The 24,316-nt window shown below is 41.3% G+C and overlaps 1 protein-coding gene across 10 annotated transcripts; it reads left to right on the top strand.

Annotated features, from left to right (window-relative positions):
* The first annotated feature begins 847 nt into the window (after nucleotides 1-847).
* Nucleotides 848-24,316, top strand: LOC142403046 (dnaJ homolog subfamily A member 1-like). Of its 10 annotated transcripts, none has more exons than XM_075489160.1 (9): nucleotides 848-989; nucleotides 1,088-1,229; nucleotides 1,671-1,737; nucleotides 3,096-3,200; nucleotides 3,311-3,538; nucleotides 5,006-5,120; nucleotides 14,967-15,082; nucleotides 21,647-21,747; nucleotides 23,564-24,316. In XM_075489160.1, exons 2-9 carry the CDS (start codon nucleotides 1,098-1,100, stop codon nucleotides 23,780-23,782), a joined length of 1,083 nt encoding a protein of 360 aa, XP_075345275.1. In that variant the 5' UTR covers nucleotides 848-989; nucleotides 1,088-1,097; the 3' UTR covers nucleotides 23,783-24,316. The 10 variants fall into 10 exon arrangements, with proteins under 10 accessions (XP_075345275.1, XP_075345273.1, XP_075345272.1 ...); XM_075489158.1 differs by having other exon boundaries at nucleotides 1,671-1,740; XM_075489157.1 differs by having other exon boundaries at nucleotides 1,671-1,848.

Genomic DNA, 24,316 nt, shown 5'->3' with positions numbered 1-24,316 from the left:
CTCTTAAAGTAGATATAATTGTAGAGGACTGTTATTTATTTCATTTTTTAAAGATATTTCTCTGATCATTTTGGAAAAGCAGAGATAATTGAAGAACAGATGTAATTTTTGAATGGAAAGAATTTTGAAAGTTTAACTTGTTTTACCAACTATACTGGTCACTTATGGTTGTGCACTTCCTTCCATGTGGACAATTAAAACAGGCTAATATAACTTCCTTCTCTCCTTGCCTTCATTAAGACAAGAATTATTGTTTTAAATTGAATGGGAATATCAAGAGTGACTCCTATCTGTCTTATAGCCCATATAAACTGTTTACTAGTTGCCTACTCTTGCACAAATACCAAAGTGAGTTTTTAGTCATACTGTCATCAACTGATAGAAAAAAATTCACCTTTTGTCCAAACAGGCACAAGCTGGTGAGATAGCTAAGTTGCAGGATGACAACTGGACAAACATTAAAGGTGAAAGTTTTCATACCCATCAATATTATATCTAAAACTGGTTTGGTTTATATAAAACTGGGCTTAAAGCCAAGTGTTGATATCCATTCACTGAATTTTCAATCCAACAGAAAAGGACATTTAATAGAAGGAATCAGAACTGAACCTCTACCACGCCCTGGAAATAAGTCACTAAGACGTGAATAGAGCGAGCGTTGCAACAAGACTGCTCCCCGTGCATGCTGGGAACTATAGTCCGCGAATAGCCTAGGGACCATTCATAGTTTTGCGCACAGCCCAGGACGCGGCTGAGGGCCAGTGTGTTTTGGGAGTTGCAGTTTTGGGTGGACCGCAGCGTTTGTCGGGAACTGTAGTCTAGTGAGGTAATCGCAGCATGACCGACTCGTAGCCTGTTACTGGGTCTCCTCCCTTTGATTCCCCACCCCCGAACAACTAAGAGGGTGGGGTTTCCGGGGGTGGGTTTTTGTCGGTTCAAAATTCTCCGGATGTGGACATTAGTTTGGAATTTTCCAGAAAGGTTGAGTTGTAAGTTCTAGATTTTGTGTAGTGTGGTTTGATTCTTTCCTTCGATGAGGGGGTTGGTGTGTCCGTATGTTGGGATTAATTGCTTAGTGTTCTTGTAGGTCTGTCGCCATGGTGAAGGAGACCCTGTATTATGATGTGCTGGGGGTGAAGCCCAGTGCCTCTGCTGAGGAGCTGAAGAAGGCGTACCGTAAGCTGGCCTTAAAATATCACCCTGATAAGAACCCCAATGAGGGTGAGAAGGTTAGTGTTGAGGGAGCAGGAGCTGGACCGAAGCTGCTGAGGGGTTGGGGGGGAGTCACCCCTGATTTTTGCCTAGGGGCTGACTGGAGCGAGGGGCTTGAATGGGGAGATTATAAAGACCCTTCCAGATATTGTTGCTGCTTTTGGAGGGGAGAGGTTTGGTTTGGGGGGACCCTATTGTCTGTGGGGAGGGAAGTGTTCTCTTGCCAGGGGCCTAGTTGGAGTGGGGAGGGGTCTAATGGTAAACTGAGGGACCCTGTGGGGGAGGTTGGTAGGAATGAGAGCCCCTGGTGGAGAGAGGGGTTCTGGCTGGACCTGACTGGGGGGGGGGGGAATGGGCACTTGAGGGAGGATTGTCAGGTTGGGGGCGGGGGGAATGGCCTCCTGGGGGAGCTGCTGCTTAAGGATTGGGGTCTGAGGCTTAATGTGCATCTTTCACAGTTCAAACAGATTTCCCAAGCCTATGAGATACTGTCTGACCAGAGGAAGAGAGATCTGTATGATAAAGGTGGTGAGCAGGCCGTCAAAGAGGGTGGCTCCAGTAGTAGTTTTGGGTCACCCATGGACATATTTGACTTGTTCTTTGGAGGTGGTGGGAGGATGCAAAGGGAGAGACGAGGTAATGGTCCTACTTCTGATGCTGCCCTAGACTTAAAAGTATGACCATTGTACGTCAAAGTGCTGAAGTTTACCTCGGGTGAATAGTGTGGCTTGCAAGACTGCATCAAGGCTATTAAAATGATCTTATAGCTGTATTCTGGAAACCATATAAAACTGTTGTTAGCCTTTAAAGCCTAAAATGAGTAGGGAAAGGGGTGCCTGTGTAATGAGAAGGGTACTCATTTATACACTGGTAGTTTAGATCTCTGAGTTGTCTTATGTTAATTTAATACCTAGCTAGACTCTGCATTTGGAAAGCCTTTATCTAAGGATAAGCCTAGCTTTTAATAAAATAGGACAGGACTGGGATGGTAAAGTATCTTACTTGGTAACTAAGGTACCGCAAGTGTACTGTCAAAATCTGAGTTTTTAAATCATTTCTAGCTGAAAGACCTTAGTTAAAAGTAACAACATAAAGTGAACAAAGCAGTTTTCATTTATTAGATCTCCTTGTTCTTCTGTACTGTCCAGTGGAATTGGGTTAAAGCTGCAGTAAAGCTAAAATGCCAATCCAAATTGAAGTTCAGACCAATAGTATCAGCAAAGATGTCAATATTAATTTAAAAACTGTGTTTAAGAGTAGTGCTGACTATATCACTTCTTAGTTCATATGCAGTGCTGGTAAATGAAAGAAAAGAAGGTCTTATATCAAAATGTCATATAACTTCATGTAGCAAAACATTTTCAGTAAGCAAGAACTTGTTAGCCTTACCATAGATTTGATTAGAACTTTACTTGGCAAAAACAGTTCCTGATTGTAAAAATCCAATTGCCCAACTGTTTTGGGAAACTTCCGGGGGGAAGGGGGCATAGGGGTGGTGGTAGTATTTCATTGGCTGTAGAAACTATCTCCTACTTCCCTGTAGTTATGCAAACATACCTGTCTATTTTCACCCTTTAGACAAAGTTAAAATCTTAAACCTAAATCTCACTGTATTTTGTTGTTATTATTATTGCTTATACTTTCATGGAGGAGTCTTCTGGCTCCTTCTGAAAAAGATTACTAAGAAAGCAATGATAATTGTTACATAATTGTAAGATTAAATAGGAAAAAGCTATTGATAACAGCAGAAGTAGATAAATAGGAAGTGTTAAAGCTTTTAAAGACTTATTCTAATGCGATTTGAACATATTAACATGGGAAACTTATAATTTTGGGTTCAAGCTATCAAATTTGAATAAATATACTCTCCCCTCCCCTTATAGGCAAAAATGTTGTTCATCAGTTGTCGATAAGCTTAGAAGATCTGTATAATGGTGCAACAAGAAAGCTGGCTTTGCAAAAGAATGTGATCTGTGACAAATGTGAAGGTAACTTCAACACTAAAACTAGACATTAGTTATTTCTGAAGCTCCAAATGTATTTTGACCTTCTAGTTTCTTCTGGAAATATAACTGTTTGATTCTCACTCTGTCGTCAGGTCGTGGTGGTAGGAAGGGCGCAATAGAATGCTGTCCTAATTGCAGAGGCACAGGCATGCAAATCAGAATTCACCAGATTGGTCCAGGAATGGTGCAACAGATTCAGTCTGTATGTATGGAGTGTCAGGGGCATGGGGAGCGTATCAGCCCCAAGGACCGGTGCAAGAGCTGCACTGGCAGAAAAATTGTTAGAGAGAAGAAGATTCTAGAAGTTCACATTGACAAAGGTAAAGGTTTTACTAACTTGAAGTATTATATTTAAATAGATTGTCATTGGGGTTGGTGGTTTGTGGGGGTTTTTTAGCACTAAAATAGAAGCTTCAGCAAATGCATGGTGTTGATCACTTGTTATAATGAGTAACACTGTTGGATATGCATTCAGTACAATAGCCTGTTCCTACTCTTTAAAGGTAGACTTGCCTTTAAGCAAGAGTGATTACTTGTGTATTAGTGCCCACTTACTATATACATTACTAAGTGTTAATCCCAAAGCTTGTAATGATGTAAGTAGTGAACTAATCTCCATAAGAGCAGGTTCAGAAACAAAAATGCTGACCAGTTAATTGGATTGATAAAAAGCGAATACATCACTTAGCTTATTAAGCAAGTTTAAGTATTATCTTGATATTTTGGAGGCTCTACAGAATCTGATCACTTTTATGGCATTTTACTGCGAAGGGGAGGACCAGGTCTCCTGAAGTGTGAAGACATTGCTAAACCTATAATGCTTAGAATTCATTTTGTTATGTCACCCTGATGACATTGCACAGTACAGATGTTCTGGTCTGTGTCATTTATGTCTGGCAAAACTTAATTCAGAATTTAAATCCCCAGAATGATAAGGGAATGTGAGGCTATTTAGCAACAAACACTTTTCTTCAGAGTAGGCTGCTCAAAAGTAGGTGGGAGTGGTCTTTGGAGGAGTTGGAGTTGAAAGATAAAATGCATTGGCAAGCATGTGGCTTACAATAGACTTGTACCTAACAGTAATCAGTAACTGTTTTACATCTCTACTTAAGCGTGCTTTATGTAATGTCTCATCTTTTAGAGGAGGAATATGATAGTAACACTAAACTTGAAGCTTGGCAAGAGTATATCACTGATATTTTTAAACACTGTTTTAAAAGTTACTGAAAAGAGCAAAAATTTGACTATTGTAGTCATCCTGGTTTTCTACCAGGTAGCATGAGGCTGCTAGAATTAATAGTGCAATAACCCTTCTGTAGGTGAAGTTGCTTTCCTGAGTGACAGTCATGCTCCTAGGAAGAGTGCTTCCTAAACTGAAGGCATTGAGATCTTTTTTTCTCAAGTAGTTCAGCCACAGACTTAAGAGACTTATCAACTTCTTAAAGCAAGCTTTGTGTGCAATGTTTCTTCTATGCCTCTTCTGTAGTGGTTATGCATATGATAGAAGCCATCTTAATATTTCCCTCAAGGATTTTTATCTTGGCAGGTGACTAATTTCTACTAGAATGGGATTTCATGCTTATGAAACATAGCTCAAGTTGGCAGTACTAATATGTTTTGGAAAGATGAGTTGGTAAGATACTTTTTTCGAGCAAAGGTCCTAATGTTGCAATCTCAAGGTTCAGTAATATCCTAGTACAAGCTAGTGCCTAATAAAATATTTCACATTGTTACATTTGAGAGGAAAGAAAAAAAAAAAAGGCTGAAATATGTGGTCTCTGCAATAGGAATGAAGGATGGTCAGAAAATAACATTCCATGGTGAAGGGGACCAAGAGCCAGGACTAGAGCCAGGGGACATAATTATCGTCTTGGATCAAAAAGATCACCCTACACTTACAAGGTAAACTCCATGAGTCTTTATGCATGCTCCTGAGATGCTTCTGGCTTTTTTTAGTAACTGGAAATGTTGTCAGATAGGACTATATGTCTAGAGCTCACTTGTGAGTTGGTTTGGGCTGTCAGATATTGACATATTTATAGAAGTACTGGTAGAACTAGTCAAAGCGGTGCTCTAAACATACAAGGTTTGTGGTTATATGGTTTATTTTTGGGGTTGTTTGGAGTGAGGTTTTCTTTCTTTCTCTGGGGGTGGGAGAGAAAGTAAGACAAACCGAAGGGAGTTATGGATATTGGGAATTCACAAACTTCTAAGGAGTACCAATGTTGGAAAATAATTGTTTCTTGATAGCTGTGAATATCTGTAGCAGTTGTTGTCTTACTAATTCCTTGTTCTTGCCTCCTTCTGTGAAAGTCTTCCAGTACCAAACTCTGATCTAGCATAGGCAACTGCTTGTTATGTAGTTTCTTCTGCCTTGAAGCCAAGCTTCCATGCTTGTGCTATTTCTCAGGATCCTGTTTATGGCCACCTTATGGTCAGAAGTGTGCATCCTATATGCATAATATCAAGGTGATCTGCCTCCTATGTGTATTCCTTGCCTGAATGCATTGGGTAACATGAGGAATGGAGAGGACTGATAATTTGCAGAAGTGAAACTGAACCGGGTAGTGTCAACTATGTTAGTCAAGTACTTCACATTGCCTAACAATGTTGCTTTGTGTTAAAGTCCATTGTTTCAAGTTACTTTGTGGAATGAGTCTCTCCTGTAGTAGCTTCTCTTCTGGAAAAAGCAGCACTTTGGCCACCTCTAGAAGATGAGCAGTAGGTACCAAGTGCAACTAACTGCTGATCAGAGCATTCATGAGGGGAACGATGAATTTGGGAAGGCATTGGTCTCTTAACTTGGGAGCACTTAGTCTAACAGCTCATTTTGTCCCTGTAAGTAGGAATGACAGGTCAAAGGCTTTAGTGTAGCCTGTAGTCAATCCAATCAGCAGTCTTGTATGGTGCTTAGCTCCAGAAACTGGTGCTAAAACTTTGTGCTGAGGCAGGACAGATGGAATACTACTGTTAGCAGCTTCCAGCATTGAGCTCACAGATTAAAGAATCGGAACCTTCATGGAATTTGGCAGGCTAGTGATGAGCAATTTTCTCTACCCAGCTTCCCATGAAACCAGGTGTTGAATCAGTTGTGTCAAAGGGTCTGTCTGGTCCATGCATTTATTATGTTACCTGGGACTTGAAGTTCTGACTGTACTGGAGTACTGATGTCCATCCCCCTGCACTAGCTTCAGCTTTAATGTCCTTAGATGTTCCTTGATAGCAGTAGTTTTGTGGGGTTATGCTGAGGTAATACCACTTCTGGGGCAGATGGAATATACCTCCTGTCCCTTCAGGGTCTAAAACTTTCCAGGCAAGTCTCTTTCCAGACACCTTTAAATTCAGCCTTTTTAACAGGTCCAGGTCCTTTTAATAGGTTTGAGGTGCCCTTAAACTAAATAACTCCTGAACATCCCAGCACATACAGACATAATTTGTGCTGACTTTAATGTAATTTCTTTAATTTCCAGTTCTGACATAACTGGATGTGTTGTCCCAAAAATTGGGGTTTGTTTACCCGGTGTGCAAAATGCCAATATACACACAGAGCGGAGGTATTTTATTGCATATTTGCGCCGATATGGGTGCCTGTCTCAAGACAGCACACCAAGCTTTCAAATTAACAGTTATTTATACACAAAGCATTAACATATTCAACCTCCTAATACATATGCAGTATTCTTCTATTAAATGATTGGTTAAAATCTCTTCGCCCAGCATGTAAATTAGTATGCATGCTTAGTTGTTCTTCTTCAACTTCATCATTTGAGTCGGTGGTATAATTGGAGTAGGTGGTCCGTGAGTTGGTGGTCGCGATCTCCCCCTGCCGGAATTACCTTTCCCCTAGTTTCCTACCTTTTTGGCAGATCTAAGGGGTTCTTCATGGTTTACTAACTAGGCTAGTAATACATCAGTTAAAGAGCCCATATGCATTTCTTGGTGTAATTTCTTTAATACAAATTCCATTGTCCTTTCGGGGATTAGAAGTTGTTTTAAAGGTGTCATCCACCATCCCTGTTCCTTTTTAATACAATCCAGTTGTTCAGCTAATTGATCTTCCTTTTCAGTGTATTGTGGTAGAGTTAGATCTAGACGACGTCTGGGGATTAAAGCTCCTTCCACATTCGACCTTTTCAGGACTGCTGCTTTTGCAGCTGTATCCGCTTTCCGATTTCCCCTGATTATATCACTGTTCCCTTTTTGGTGTGCCCTGCAATGAATTATTGCAGCTTTCTTTGGCTGTAATACAGCTCGTAACAATTTCATAATTTCAGTTCCATATTTAACAGGAGTTCCTTGTGAGTTTAAAAGTCCCCTTTCTTTCCAAATTGCCCCGTGAGCATGGGCAACTCCAAAAGCATATTTTGAATCTGTGAAAATATTAGCCTTTTTCCTGGTACTTATTTCTAGAGCTCGAGTTACAGCGATCAATTCCGCCTTCTGGTCTGATGTATTATAAGGCAAAGATTTGACTTCCAAAACATGGTCTCTGGTCACTATTGCATATCCAGCACATCGCTTTCCTCCGAACATGAAACTGCTTCCATCTATATATAATTCTAAATCAAAATCAGAAAGAGGAGTATCCTGTAAATCTGGTCGGCTGGAACAAACTTGTTCGATTGTTGTCAGACAATCATGTTGCAATTCCTCTTGTTCTGAGATTGGCAGCAAAGTCACAGGATTTAAAGCGGCAGATATTGAAAGGGTAACATCATCCTGCTCCAGCAAAACAGCCTGGTATTTAGCCAGTCTGCTAGGAGAAATCCAATGGTGTCCCTTGTTTTCTAGGAGAGAGATCACAGCATGGGGTACAAACACGGTCATGGGTTGTCCCAAGGTCAGTTTCCTGGCCTCTTCAATTAAGATCACTGCTGTAGCAACAGCTCTCAGACAAGCAGGCCATCCTTTACTGACTTCATCTAATTGTTTAGAGAAATACCCCACAGGTCTCTTCCAGCTTCCCAACATTTGAGTTAGGACTCCTAAAGCCACCTGTTGCCTCCTAAAGCCACCTGACGCGATATCCTGCAAGTCCTAAAAAGTTCAGCAAACTAATTGTAGCTTCAAGACATTCACTGCAATTGCTTGAGCCAATTAATAAATCGTCAACATATTGCAACAAGGCTATATGTCCGTTATTACATTGCCATTGTTCCAATTCTTTTGCCAATACATTAGCAAATAACATTGGGCTATTTTTGAATCCTTGTGGTAGTACAGTCCAACATAGTTGAGTCTTTTGTCCGGTGGTCGGGCTTTCCCATTCGAAAGCAAAGATGAGCTGACTCTGTTCATCCACCGGAATGCAAAAGAAAGCATCTTTTAAATCTAGAACTGTAAAATACATATTATTTTCAGGAATGGAAGCAAGTAAAGTATACGGGTTTTGGCACCACAGGGTGGACATCGACTGTTCGAGCGTTAATTTCCCGCAAGTCCTGCACCAACCTATATTCTTGAGAATTAGGCTTTCTTACTGGCAAAATGGGAGTATTCAATTCCAATTGACACTCCTGTAATAGCCCATATTCTAAAAAAGAATTAATGAGTGGTTCCAGTCCTTTCCGTGCCTCTAATCTGATAGGATATTGTTTCTTTCTTACTGGTTGGGCTCCAGATTTCAACTCAGTTTTGATTGGGGTAATGCTTTTTGCTCGTCCCGGTTTCCCTGATGCCCATACCAGTGGTATCACTGCATTCAATACTTCTTCGGGAACGTCTGCATTTTCATCCTTTTCGCTTTGAGTCAGCAGACACATTTGTGCTTTCCAGGTGTTTTCTGGGGGAATGTGCAGCTGTACCAAATTTTCAGAAAAAGTTATTTGTGCATTTAATTTGCATAGCAAATCTCACCCCAACAATGGCAAGGGGAGAAATGAATGAGTTACTGTAGCATTTCCAATAGTACACTCCATTGGTTGTAAGAATGACCTTAGAGTCTTTTTCCTGGTGGCACCAATTACACTAGTCTTAATTATACTTAAAGGTCCTTTACAATCAGTAAGTACCAAGTGAGTTCCTCCACTATCTATTAAAAAATCTATTGTTTCATTCCCCAGCTTTACTGGAACCAGAGGATCATCTGGGGAAACTGTAATAAATTCCTCCGGCCCCCTTCAGTCCAATCCTATCTCTGCCAATACCTCAGCAGCTGCCTCTGTTCCTCTTTCCTGATTATTCGAAAGGTGTGGGCAATCCTTTTTCCAATGACCCTCTTGTTTACAATATGCACAGTGATTCATTCCTAAAGGAGTATCACTATGACTTTCTCCAGTATTTCCATGATTTCCTCCTCTACCTCGAAATCCTCCTCTAAAATTTCCTCTGCTTCCTCCTCTGCCTCTTCCTTGTCCTTCTGACAAGGTGGCCAACAAGGAAGCTTGCAATTTTGATTTCTTTTGTTTTCCCTTTTCCTCTATTTCATCCCGGTTATTATAAACTTTGTAAGCAATTGATAACAACTGAGATATTGTCATAACATCGTCCACTTTCTGTAATTTCTTTCTAATGTCGGGTGCTGCCTGACCAATGGACAACACATTAAGAAGTCTAGAATTGTTCTCATCCTCAGGGTCCAAATTAGTCCACTTCTGAGCTGCTTCACATAATTTTTCATAAAAGAGCAATGGGGGGTTCTTTATCTCCTGTCATATTTCATACAGTTTTGCCCAATTCTGTGGTTTCTGGATTCCATGCTGGATTCCATATAGAATATATTTTTGGTATTCTCTTATTCTCTGTAACCCTCCACCAGTGTTTGGATCCCACCCAGGATCCCTCCTTGGGAGATAGGTATCTATGTTAGGCACTCCTACATGTTCCTGGGTTACTCCTTCTTTAGCCTTTTCTACAACTGTTCTTCTTTCCTCTGTAGTAAACAAATATTCCAAAAGAGCTTGAATGTCACCCCAATTAGGATTCTGAGTCATCATTACAGTTTTACGAGGCGCAACTAACAACTGAACATCCTCATCATTTTCCTCTGTACCATTCCTTTTTGTTTTACAGCTTGTACAACAAGAATTGCTATTCTTTTTCTTGACCAAAAAGACACCATTTTGATATTTAGAATCCACAAGTCCACAATTTTTTCTAACTTCCCAATTGTTTCTTATGGCAAAGAACAAATCTACATAAGGTATTTCATCCCATTTTTCAGTCCTTTGATAGAATAACATTAATTGTAATATAGTATTGTACTTAATAGATCCATTTTCAGGCCATTTTTCACCATCATTCAATTGATATTGTGGCCACCATTGATTACAATATCGTTTTAATTTATCTTTTGTCATGGGGTCCCCTCCAAACTTATTCCAATTTTTCAGGATGCATCCTAAGGGAGAACAAGGGGGAGTCTCCTGAGAAGTAGCACTGCCCATATCGGTACCAAAAAAGCCTATTCTACCGCCGCGTATCTTTCCGTGAGGTGCCTTACGCAGTATTCTTCTGCTGCATATCTCTCTTTGATACGCCTTACACAGTATAAGTATGCTACTTCCCAAAAAAGACTTCTCCCTTTTCCCTTGATCTGAAAATACCTCTTTTCCAATAGCGTTGCACCGTTGTGTCGCTTACCGCCCGACTGCAGGAGAGGAGCCAATGGAGTCCCTGATCAACAGGTCGGTGCATGCTGGAGTCCACTCAGTTCTCTTCCCTGCGTCGGGTATGGCAAGACGAACCAGGCAAGGCTGTCAGCGCAGACCCACCTGGGTCACCAAAACGTTGTCCCAAAAATCAGGGTTCGTTTACCCGGTGTGCAAAATGCCAGTGTACACACAGAGCGGAGGTATTTTATTGCATATTTGTGCCGATATGGGTGCCTGTCTCAAGACAGCACACCAAGCTTTCAAATTAACAGTTATTTATACACAAAGCATTAATGTATTCAACCTCCTAATACATATGCAGTATTCTTCTATTAAATGATTGGTTAAAATCTCTTCGCCCAGCATGTAAATTAGTATGCATGCTTAGTTGTTCTTCTTCAACTTCATCATTTGAGTCAGTGGTATAATTGGGGTAGGTGGTCCGTGAGTTGGTGGTCGCGATCTCCCCCTGCCGGAATTACCTTTCCCCTAGTTTCCTACCTTTTTGGCAGATCTAAGGGGTTCTTCATGGTTTACTAACTGGGCTAGTAATACATCAGTTAAACTTCTGCTTTCGATAGCCACATCCTGCTTATTAGACAAAGGTACATTGTTTAAGTTCCTATGGACATAGGGTAGGGCTCTACAGTGGATTTCTATAGCACCATCAATCATTATGTGAATTGTATACTTACATTTGATTATTACAACAGATGCATCCTGGTTTCATCTAGAAGCTCCTTTCAGAGTGACTCAGAGTTGCTTTCTAAAGTTCCTTACCACCAGACCTTAAGAGGGAGCGTAGGAGACTATGAAGGAGGCAACTGAGGCGTAGGAGAGATGATTCCCGTACAGACTTCTTTCAATACTGTCTTAAAACCTAGCTGGTTGTTACTGGATATATTTTGTTGTTTAGCTGGCAGTAGCTGTTCCAGTTACTACCTTATGACAATTTCAAGCCTCTGGCTTTACACTGCTCATAAAACCAAGTCCTATTTTGTTCTTATGTTTCCATTTGGAAGGTTCTTTGAGGATGTTGATACCTAAATATCAAGTTTAACTTCTTGCAACTAACTTGTACCTGCTATTTCTGCTGGAAATAATTTTTGTGACTGGAACAATTGACCTAGTAATTTCACTGCTACCTTTACACTTAATCATCTCCAGCTGAGCTTGCTGCATATATTAAGGTTTTAGTGTTCAAGTATGTGACCTAGAATTTTGTATTGATAAATCCCCAGTTGGATATCAGCCTTCAAGGCCAACTGGTTAACTAACTTCTTGCTCCATATCTTTGTTTACTGCAGTCCAGATGAGAATACTGTCCCACAGCTATCTTCATTTAAAAAGCATTGCAAAGTGTTTAGCATCTAAGGTACATATGGACATGAAATGAAATACAGGAAATTCCACTTAAGAAAAATCTTTTTTTTACTTGGGGGGTGGTGGCATCAAACACTGGAATGGGTTGCCCAGAAAAGCTGTGGGGTTTCCATCCTTGTAGTTATTCAAAACACGACTGGACGTGGCCCTGACCGACCTGCTCTAGTTGACCCTGCTTTGAGCAGGGGGGTTGGACTGGAGACCTCCAAAGGGTCCCTTCCAACCTCACCTGTTCCATGATTCTTTGATAATTTATCCAGCTGTATTTAAAAGGCTCCCTTACTTACAACACAGGATTGAGTGTTCTTAAGTGTTCAGGCTGTCCCTTTCTCCATGTTAAAATTTCTCTTTTTAAACTGATTAGTGAAGTCAAGAGTTGTTTCTGACTTCTCTTGAAATAAAAGTTTAGTTCTGAGCTCCCTGTGTTTTGTTTTCAGTCTCACTAAAATTACTGTATCTACTTCATCTACAGTAACCTTCAGGTTATTATTTTTAATAGCAGAAAATATTAACTCTTTTTTTGGCTGAAGCGTTTCAAATTAAGATTTCTTTAAGCAGAAATGCTCAAGCTTTCACACTTGCAGTGGTGTTTACTGCAGACTAGGGAGATCCAGGTGATCCATTGAATTGCTAAAATGGCATTGAATGAAATTCTTCAGCAAAGGGTTTTTGAATATACTAAACCACCGAGGAGTGGAAGGGAATATTACATGGATAAATGACTGGCTAAAAAGTAGGAAACCAGGTAAGAATATAATTCCCTCTGATAAAGAAACATGATGGGACCCTGAATGAGTCCTAAAAAGAGCTGCACTGGGGACCTTTAATTTCATTTAAACTCTGAGGTAGTGACTTGTTGATGATACAGAACTTTTTACAGGGTAAGGAAGATGGAAGTTGGTTAGAGTTGCAGAATGATTGCATGATATAATGCAACAAACATGACAATTTAAGTTGAATGTTAAATGTAAAATGAAGTGCATAAACTTAAATACTTGCACAACAGTGGGATCTCAACAGTACCAAAATGTTGGTTGTAACAGATCTATGAATAGATCATCTCAATGCTAAGAAGCAAGTAAAATGTTAGGAATTTGGGGGGGGGCGGACGGACATGGGACGACAACAACACAACCAATTGCTGTCTATATAAAAATCTGTGGTGCGCCTGCACCTTGAATACTGCATGTAATGCAGATTTTACATTGCAAAGTGTCGTGGGTTGACCCCAGCCAGCAGCCAAGCACCCACAGAGTTGCTTGCTTACTTCCCCGCCCCCCCCGCCCCAGCATCCCCAGGGAGAGGATAGGAAGAGCAAAAGCAAGAAAACTTGTGGGTCGAGATAAAGACAGTTTAATAGGTGAAAGTAAGTCACAAATCTAAAACACAGCACCACATGGGCTGCTATGAAGAAAGTTAACTCCATCCCAGCCAGACCCAGTACACAAAGACACAGTAGAACTGGAGAATCTTAAAGAAGGATAATGAGGAAAAGATAGAATAGCTTCTATATGGAGAGTGATTTTTTTTTAAGTAGATCCTTCCTTAGTAGAAAAGAGGGGAGGAAGGAAGAGGGAAAATTTGTGTAGGAGCAACTGTTGTCTGTCTCTTAGTATCACTTCAGATAGTACAGTTAATATTACCAACAGGAGCAGAGGCAGTGGGCACAAACTTGAAGCACAGGAGGTTCTGTCTGAACGTAAGGAAACACTTTTTCACTGTGAGGGTGACCAAGCATTGGAACAGGTTGCCCAGAGAGGTCATGGAATTTCCTTCCTTGGAGATGTTCAAAAGCTGTCTGGACATGGTCCTGGACAGCCTGCTCCAGATGACTCTGCTTGAGCAGGGGAGCTGGACCAGATGACCTCCAGAGGTTCCTTCCAACCTCAACCATTCTGTGACGTTCAGAACTGGAAGTGGCGCTTTGTATGTGGATATGGAAATCTTTGGCATAAGATGCTGTCAATGGTTGATAGCCATCAATAGATTTCATGAAAGGGAGGGAAAAAATAAAACTACACTTCCAGGTTAAAGTCCTTGAGGTGTCCCTAATAAGGGCTGGAAGCTGAGTGTATTCTGGGGCAGTGCCTTGCTCTTGTACTCTTCCCTAGGCATCTGCTCTTGAAGTGAGGATATTTAAATTAGTCAAAGATCAGCTTTACCAGATTAGGGCAGCAGCCTGATCTCAGGGAAGTTGGTCTCCCCTAATGATGTAACTAGAAGGAAGAAGAAGGTACAAAATCATATTGGATCCCTAGTGTTGCCCACATCTGAAAGCCAAAAATTATGTTGGAGAAGAATAAAACAGATTGATTTAAAAAGTGTTGCTGCGTCTTGTTTCTTTAGATGATTGTGCTAATATATGACAGGATTGTGCAAATTTTTGTCCAATTTGGACAACGTTAAAGAAAGGATTAATTGTCCCAGCAGCAGAAGTTTGGAGGCTGAGACAAACCTTTTCCCAGAAGGGGGAAAGCATGGTGAAATGCAACTGAATGCTGTTGTGTGTGGTATGGTTTGGGGGGGTGGGGGGGTGGGTAGCTTTTGAATAACTGTCCTTGAGTAGTAAATGGCTCTTATCACAGGTATTATCCCTGAAGTAGTTGGCTTAGTTAATAGTTAATGTTCTCTGTTTTACTGGTCAGGATTCTTAGTATTAAGATTCCAACTTTATTGTCTTTACCAGATTTAATACCTGAGTTAGGCATGGTCCTTCTCACTCTTCCTATTCCCCCACCCCATGCCTGACTACCATTGCTTGGTTCTACCATAGGCAAGGGGAAGACCTTGTTATGTGCATGGATATACAGCTGGTTGAAGCACTGTGTGGCTTTCAAAAACCTATCACAACACTGGATAATAGAACTATAATTATTACTTCTCATCCTGGTAAGTGTTGGTTTGCTTTGTGCTAAAAATCTGTACATCCAGCAAATGTAAGCTGAAAATCAAGCAATTAGCATAGGGGAGCAGAAAGGATTGATCCTTAAAATACTACTTCTTTCCCCAGCCCCCAAGTCTTTACAGCAGAGAGCTTTAAACAAATAAGAGTTTTGCTTAGTGGGCAACAGTAACTACATGTTTCTTTGTATGACACAGTAACAAACTTTACTTCATGGATGTGCTGATATCCTGAGGATACTCAAGGTCTCTGAAGATAAATTTTTCAGGCTTGGAACTCATGGAATACTGTTGCCGTGAAAAGCCGAAATCAGAACTCAATAGTCAGCCTTATTCAATTCTTGGGTCATTTTGTCATAATATTCTAGCATTGTCAAATTCACAGGTATGATTCCCCATGGGATAGGTTGGCCTGCAGATTGAGGAATTGGGAGGCAAGCAGTTACACTTGTCAAATTTCGCATTTTACCAAATCCTTGAATGAGCTCTAACATTAAATTGTTAGCATCCTTTTCACACAAACTTTTACACACTAGTAAACAAGCGCATAGCAGCATCAGTAAAACTACTTTCGGGTCAATCTTACGGACGTTGGTCCCGTAGGCTGAGATTTCCATGGTCCAGTAGGTGCTTTCTTAATTCTCGAATAGTGGATCCACGCAGCGTGCTTCTCAAGCTTAACTGCAGTGTAGGTTGTGAGCAGAACTTGAAAAGGGCCACTCCATTTCTCTTCAAGAGGGTCACCTGAAATATTTTTAACATAAACCCAATCCCCAGGTTTAAACAAGTGCACCGGAGAATCTAAACCCCACGCTCTGGTAGATACCACTAATTTATTTACTTCTTGTAATTGTTTTCCTAATGCTATTAGATATTGCCGTAAGCTAATTTCCCCTGCTTGGGTGAGATCTTGCCCTCGATATCTGGTTTGAAATGGTCTCCCATATAAAATCTCAAAGGGACTCAATTTCTCTTTAGTCCTTGGTTTAGTTCGAAGTCTCAATAATGCAATTGGGAGGGCCTGATCCCATCTCAAGTTGGTTTCCTGACAAATTTTGCTCAACTGTGTTTTTATCATATGGCTCATTTTCTCTACCTGTCCACTTGCTTGTGGGCGGTAGGCTGTATGCAATTTCCAATTAATTTCTAAAAACTTACTAGCTTGCTGAACTACCTGTGACACGAAGTGTGGCCCTCTGTCAGAGGAGATAACTTCTGGCACTCCAAACCTAGGAATAATTTCTCTTAATAAAACTTTTGTTACTTCTCGAGCTTTATTTGTTCTGCAAGGGAAAGCTTCAGGCCATCCAGAGTAGGTATCGGTTAACACCAACAGATACCTATACCCCCCTTTTCTAGGGAGCTCCGAAAAGTCTATTTGCCAGTTTTGACCTGGAACATTTCCTTTGCCTATGCTTCCAAATTTTACACGATTTTCTACCTTTGGGTTATTTTTCAAACATGTCTCACACCTGTCAACCACACTTTTCACAGTTTGAAACAAATTTCTAGCCACTATCTGCTTAGTGAGAGAGTTATACAGAGCTTCAGTTCCCCAGTGAGTTTTATCATGTTCAGTCTTTGTCAGTGCCCACAGTAGTCTAAAGGGAATTATTATCCTGTTATCTTTTAACACTGCCCATCCTGATAGGCCAATTTTAGCCTCTAAGTCAGTAATTAACTTCTGATCCTTTTCATCGTATTCAGCTGATTCAGGTAGTGGCAAAGATTTTTCAGGAATTAAACTTAGTATCTCACCTTGTTCCGCTGCTTGCCTTGCTTCATAATCAGCCAACTTATTTCCCACTTCCCTGTCAGTGTTACCTTTCTGATGTCCTTTGCAGTGCATAATCGCCACTGCTGACGGAAGTTGCACAGCTTCTAAAAGTCGCAGTATTATATCAGCGTGTTTTATACCTTTCCCTTGAGCGGTTAAGAGTCCTCGCTCCTTCCAAATTGCTCCGTGAGCATGCACTACGCCAAAGGCATATTTTGAATCTGTCCATATATTCACGCGCAATCCTTTGGCAAGCTCCAGTGCTCTCACTAAGGCAACTATTTCGGCTCGTTGTGCAGATGTGCCTTTAGGGAGTGACTTTGCTTCCACCACCTGATCTGTGGTGGTCACAGCATACCCTGCCATTCGAACTCCATTCTTTACAAAACTACTCCCATCGGTATACCAAGTGTGGTCAGCTTCTTCCAGTGGCTCATCCTTCAGGTCAGGCCTGCTTGCGTATACGGTCTCAATGGTTTCTATACAATCATGTACAACAGTCTTCATTTCCTGCTTATTACTGTCATTCCCAGAAAGGTTCGCAGCTCTTTTACCGTGGTCGGTTCTGGGGTCCTGCAAATGGCTTCTTTTCGGTCATTCCCGAGCTGTCTCTGTCCTTTAGAAATCACAAATCCCAAGTAGATTACTTCTTTTTTCAAGATCTGGACTTTCTGCAACGATACTCGATAACCACTTAGTCCAAGAAAATTTAACAAACTCACAGTCCATTCCTTACATTCTTCTTCTTTTTCCGTAGCTATCAGAATATCATCCACATATTGCAAAAGGGTACCATTTCCTGGAGGCCTTTCCCAGACCTCTAATTCTTTAGCCAATTGATTTCCAAAAATTGTGGGGCTATTCTTAAATCCTTGAGGTAACGCTGTCCAGGTTAGTTGGGTTTTCTGTCCTGAATCAGGGTTTTCCCACTCAAAGGCAAAAAAGTTGCGGCTTTCAGGGGCCAAGGTGAGGCAAAAGAATGCATCTTTCAGATCTAGTACTGTGAACCATTCATAGGTTTCTTTTAAACTGGTCAATAAAGTGTATGGGTTTGCCACTACCGGGTGCAAATCTTCAACTATCCGATTTATTGCCCGTAGGTCTTGCACCAATCGGTAGGTTTTGCCATCAGGCTTTTTGACAGGCAGAATGGGAGTGTTGTACTCTGAAGAGCATTCAGTCAATAATCCGAATTTTATAAATTCTTCTATAATATGTTTCACTCCTCGTCTATCTTCCAATTTCAAAGGATATTGTTTCACCCTAATGGGTCGTGCTCCTTCTTTGAGTTTAACAACAACCAATTCCGCATTTTTAGCTTTTCCAGGTATTCCCGAGGCCCATACTCCTGGGTATACCTGGTCTTTTATTTCCTGCATAATTTCTTCTTCTCTAACTTGGGGTTCAGTGAGAACCAAACTTAAAATTTCAATGTGGTTTTCTTCTGGTATTTTAAATTCGATTTCCCCATCTTTAAATCTTATTTCAGCATTCAATTGTTCTAATAAGTCCCTTCCCAAAAGTGGTCTAGGAGCTTCAGGCAAGTAGAGGAATTTATGAATCCCTACACTTTTTCCAATTTTAAATTTCAATGGTCTTAGAAAGAAAGCCCTCTCAACCTGCCCTGTTGCTCCCACAATGTTAACAGTTTGTTTACTCACGGGCAATAAAGTCTGATTTAATACTGAAAATGTGGCACCTGTATCTATTAAAAATTCTACAGGTTTTTCTTCTTTCCCTAGCTGAATTTTTACCAAGGGTTCTGCTAGGGAAGATTCCCCTGGTCCCCATCAATTTTCTTCCGTGTTGGCTACCATCCCCGATTTGCCCAGTCTCGGGCAATCTTTTTTCCAGTGCCCCAGTTGTTTACAATAGGCGCACTGATCTCTCAAGAGGGGTTGATTTCCTCTCTTCCCTCTAAGTGGGGCACTTGCACCACTTCTCATAACTCCTCTCCCCTCATTGCTGTTGCTCCGAGGGGGTATCTGACCTTCTACGGTGCGCAAAGCAGCTACTGTAGCATTAGCAATTGTTTTACCCATTTGTTTTTCCTTTCAACTATCTCTATTCCGATACACTTGCCAAGCAGTTTCCAATAACCTTTCCAAGTCCCTTGCATCTGCCCCTTGCACTTTCTGTAATTTCCTTCTAATATCATCCACCGACTGTCCCAGAAACAGAAATATTAGCTAGACCAATTTACTGATTTTGGGACAGCATTTCTTATTCCGTTACCGCACTAGTAAATTCCTGGTTCCCATCTGGTTAGGGTCCAAGCCGGGATTGGTAATTCCACTGTTCCCGGCAGAGTCCCAGCCAGCACCAGAGCCTGCACCTGAGTTCTAGCTGCTCTCACAACCATCTGTTTTTCTGATTCACTGAACACTGCATCCAGCATTGCATCCACATCCTCCCAGTCAGGGTCCTGGGTTTTCACAATCAATTCAAATCCTTTAGCAACCCTCTCAGGGTCGTCCCGATAATTCCCTGCAGTAAGTCGCCAGTTCCTCTCTCTCTCTCGTCTCCGGCTCTTCTCTCCCAACAGCACCCGCATCTCCTTCTCTATCACCTTCCCTTTCTAGCGGAGGCAAATAATCCTCTAACCTTTCATTCTGCGAACCAATGCTACACGCCGAGCAACACCTTTTCAATATTTCTCTCCTTTTCTATCACCAAGACCATAGGGTCCTGGGGCGCCAAATTAATTCCACACTCTTTCTGCCACTCAGGGTGATTCCGCAGAGTGAAAAACATATCTGCATAAACCACCTCATCCCATTTTCCTTCCCGCTGCAAAAATAACATGAGTTGCAACAAAGTATTATACTTCAAAGTTCCGTTCAAAGGCCATTTTTCACCATCTTCTAATTTGTACAGGGGCCACCACTGATCACAATATTTGATTAATGTTTTCTTATTCACACTCCCACCTGGTGGTCCCCCTATCTCTTTCCAGTGTGCTAAGATACATCCTAGGGGGCTTTTCTTTACAATACCACCACTTTGCTGTCCCCCCATTCTACCTTATTGATTCTGTACTTCTGTTATTCTCCCACAGATTATTTTAATAACCTCAACCTGTCGCGCTTTATTCTCCCACTCTGACCACGTTCCACAATTCTCACATTGAATAAACAATTCACAAGGAAAAGCGGTTCACATTCATTTTCAGGATGAGACGCACAGGTCTCCAGGTTTTCCACACTCACTTTGCAGTCACACTGTGTTTCAGTCACTCACCAGTCACACCAGAGTTAACTCAGCTCATTCACGCTTAGTTGCCGATTTCGCAGTGCCTAACGAATATATCCAAATTCAATACCAATAAACCAATATCCGAGTTTGGTGCCAGTAAATCCATACCGCCAACAGTACAAACTCATGCGGGTTCCATAAGTGTACCAATACCAAAAGGCACGTTCTTGCAGAAGTACAAGGCTTAACCCGTGCCTGTACCAACGTACCACCAACAGTACAAACTCATGCGGGTTTCATGAGTGTACCAATACCAAAAAGCACGTTCTTGCAGAAGTACAAGGCTTAACCCGTGCCTGTACCAACGTACTAAATACCAAATGTATACCCTCAGGCACTAGTAGCCTGGTATACGGCGCTCAGCGTAGGACGTCTCCTACGACTTATGAGAACCTTCCAAATGACCGGTCCCAAATTCCAAAACAGAAAAGATTTAAAGAATACCTTTTTCCTTTAGATGGTCCTTGTCTGCTCCCGCAGTGATCCGATTGAGGCGAGGAGTCCCTCCGGGAAATCCCGGGGCTACCCTAGGGAGTCCTGTTCTCAGCGGGTCCTGCAGCCGAGCAGAGCGGGTCCCATCTGGGGTGCCAAACTGTTGCCGTGAAAAGCCGAAATCAGAACTCAATAGTCGGGATGACTATTAAGCAGGTATTCTTTATTGCAGCGCTGGGCAGCACTGGGGATCGCTCCGCCACAAGTGCTCCGACAAACAAGCAAGATCACAGAGGTTATATGTTGCAAAATTTACATATTCATAAGATTAATTTATATAAACATGAGATTTCTTGGAACTCATTAATATATGTAAATGTCCCTGACGCATGCGTACTTAAGTCCTTAGGTGGTCGTTAGGGATCCTCTGGTGGTTGTTGGAGGAAGTCAGTAGTCTTCATCACTCTGACCGCTGACTGAACTTTGTCTTGACGCATGCTCAGTCCATCTTTGTCTTGCTCATACTTTCCTTGCATATCCAAAATCAGGTGGTTCTTGTGTAGTTTCTCCTTATCAGCCCTTTCCAGGGACACAGGGCCTGAAGAATTCCTTTTATCTATCTTCATTGCAACTATCTCAGCTAACCAAGGATTTAACACAGGCAAAGCATTCTTACTCTAATGATTAGGTCAAATAAAGAAAGCTCGTTAGCAATTCTGCTATCTAAGCTTACTGGCAAGCTAGGCCAAATTATCTGCGAAAGGGAGACTAAAAGGAAACATTGAGCAACCAAGATATTTACAGCATTTCTTTTTGTCTTTGGGATTTTAGCTCTTTTCAATACTTGACATTCATAGGTATGCTCCCTTTGAGAAGCATACAAAATGGTAGAATATAGCATAGATGTGTACCTGTTCTCCTACACAAAAACTATCAGGCGGTAGGTCCCTATTAGACTACTGGATATCGGTATAGTTGTTGAAACAAAGCTTATAAGGCTGCACAAATGCATACTGAAAGGAACTGAAACCAAAATTGCTTGTTTTGTCTGCCTGGATTTTTTTTTCTTATTTTTTTATTTACATAAGGCCAGACTGTCAAACATGGGGATATTAAGTGTGTGCTGAATGAAGGCATGCCAATATATCGTAGGCCATATGAAAAAGGACGTCTAATCATAGAGTTCAAGGTAAGTGAATCAACTTCTATGGTACAGCTTAACACTGAACATGCAGAACTTCAACGTTAAGTAATAACTCAAGCAAGAAGAGACACTAATCATTAAGTGTCTTGTTTAGTGTGTTTCTTGCAGTGTGGACAGATAACCTAATGCAATGCACAAGGCTATAGAGAGAAAGTATCCAATTCTTTCTTGTACTGGTTTTGGCTGGGATAAAGTTAATTTTCTTCATAGTAGCCTGTATGGGGCTAGTTTTGGATTTGTGCTGAAAACAGTGTTGATAACACAGGGATGTTTTAGCCGTTGCTGAGCAGTGCTTACACAGCATCAAGGCCTTTTCTGCTTCTCACACTGCCCTGCCAGCAAGTAGGCTGGGGGTGCCCAAGGACTTGAGAGGGGACATGGCCAGGACAGCTGACCCCAACTGACCAAAGGGATATTCCATACCATATGATGTCATGCTCAGCAATAAAAGCTGGGGGAAAGAAGGAGGAAGGGGGGACATTTGGAGCTATGGCGTTTGTCTTCCCAAGTAACCGTTACATGTGCTGAGGCCCTGCTTTCCTGGAAATGGCTAAACACCTGCCTGCCGATGGGAAATAGTGAATGAATTCCTTATTTTGCTTTGCTTGTGCACGCAGTTTTTGCTTTGCCTATTAAACTGTCCTTATCTCAACCCACAAATTTTCTCACTTTTACCCTTCTGATTCTCTCCCCCATCCCTCTGAGTGTGGGGGAGTGAGTGAGCGGCTGTGTGCTGCTTAGCTGTCAGCCGGGGTTAAACCACGACATTTCTAAATAGCTCTTTACTGAAAATATACTGTTGTGCTTTAGCCCCAGTCGGCAACTAAGTACCACGCAGCCACTCGCTCACCCTCCCCCCCCGTGGGATGGGGGAGAGAATCGGAAGAGCAAAAGTAAGAAAACTCGTGGGTTGAGAAAAGAACAGTTTAATAATTGGAACAACAACAACAAAAATAATAATAATAAATTGTAATGAGAAGGAAAACAACAAGGGAGCGAGAGAGGAACAAAACCCAAGGGAAAAAAAAAAACAGTGATACAACTGCTCACTACCTGCTGACCAACACCCCACGGCCAACTCCCCCCAGTTTATATACTGAGCATGACATCATATGGTATGGAATAGCTCTTTGGCCAGTTTGGATCAACTATCTTGGCTGTGCCCCCTCCCAGCTTCTTGTGCACCTGGCAGAGCATGGGAAGCTGAAAAGTCCTTGACCAGTGTAAACACCGCTTAGCAACAGCCAAAACATCAGCGTGTTATCAATATTATTCTCATACTAAAATCCAAAACACAGCCAAAACCACGACATATACTAAGTACTGAAATAACTTGTTTGGATATCCTGTGAATTTTCATGTTTGACATGTTTTTTGGCCTCCAACATGTCTTGGGAAGAACTGAAATCTAACTGACCTTGTATGGGAGCAAGGGGATCTGCTAGTTAATTGTAATTGCTTAAGAGAGTTTCGTTAGTACTGATGGGAGGGGAATCAGGCTAATCTCTAACTGCTGTGTCCCCCTGCTCTGGCTTTAGTTGAGGATATCTTATTTTAGTCCTTTCAATATGGCCGTCTGGGGCACAAAAAAGACTGAACTAGTCAAGACAGTGAAGTTGCCAAATATAGTAGAAATGCACATTTGGCAGATGTGAAAGACTGGCAAGTGACCTATTTCCTTAGCAATGGGTTTTCAAGTCTTCTGTAATTATAAAGCTGATGCTGGCAGATAATTGACCTGTAGTAAGTGAGATAGAAGCCAGTTAAAGTCAAATTCAGTAACTGCAGCTCTTTATTTCAGGTGAACTTCCCAGGTAGTGGCTTCTTCTCCTCAGATAAGTTGTATTTGCTGGAAAAACTGCTACCTGCAAGGCAGGCAGTAGAAGAAACTGAGGAAATGGAACAAGTGGATTTAATGGACTTTGATCCAGCTCAAGACAGAAGACATTGCTATAATGGAGAAGCCTATGAAGATGATGAGCATCACCCTGGAGGTGGTGTTCAATGTCAGACTTCTTAAAAGGGACAGTTAATAACCACTGTGATGCCACTTTTATATGCGTTGGTAGACAAGTGAAGGACTACAGGTGATTCACCCTCACTTCCTGATATATTTTTTTGTTGTTGTTGCTGTTAAATTCAGCTATAGTTCATTCTAAAAGCATAACGAAATTAAAGTGGTAATATGAAAACTGACTTTGCAATTTGTATAAAGCTCCAGGATCCAAGTGCAGATCAAGTTGATCACAAACGCTGTCAGACAAGCAGTCTGGAATAGTTTTCTTGACTAAATCTGCAATTCTTGTATTTGTGTTCAAGTGCCTGGTCTTAGACTAAGGTTCTGTAGCATTCTTGATGCTCTGTAGAGCTGCAGTTTACTGAAGGATGCGCAAGTATTTCTAATTCATGTCAAGATATATCTACAGTTTTTGGATTTGCACTGCTGTTTGTCAAATCGGAACGTGCTCTATAATACAAATGTGTAATATGTGAACCTGACACAAATTTGTTTAATTTTTTTCATGTCCATTAAACTTGTGTGATTTACCAGTTT

This window comes from Mycteria americana, assembly GCF_035582795.1.
Source record: "Mycteria americana isolate JAX WOST 10 ecotype Jacksonville Zoo and Gardens chromosome W unlocalized genomic scaffold, USCA_MyAme_1.0 Scaffold_32, whole genome shotgun sequence".
NCBI lineage: Eukaryota > Metazoa > Chordata > Aves > Ciconiiformes > Ciconiidae > Mycteria > Mycteria americana.
Note: the sequence above shows the minus strand (reverse complement) of the source record. Positions and strands in the feature narration are given on the sequence as shown.

Bases quoted from the DNA above. Each gene is read 5' to 3' on its own strand.
- LOC142403046 (XM_075489157.1), top strand. From the start codon at position 1,098: ATGGTGAAGGAGACCCTGTATTATGATGTGCTGGGGGTGAAGCCCAGT. The intron at 1,230-1,670 runs GTTAGTGTTGAG...CATCTTTCACAG, and splicing joins ACCCCAATGAGGGTGAGAAG to TTCAAACAGATTTCCCAAGC. The intron at 3,539-5,005 runs GTAAAGGTTTTA...TCTCTGCAATAG, and splicing joins AGAAGTTCACATTGACAAAG to GAATGAAGGATGGTCAGAAA.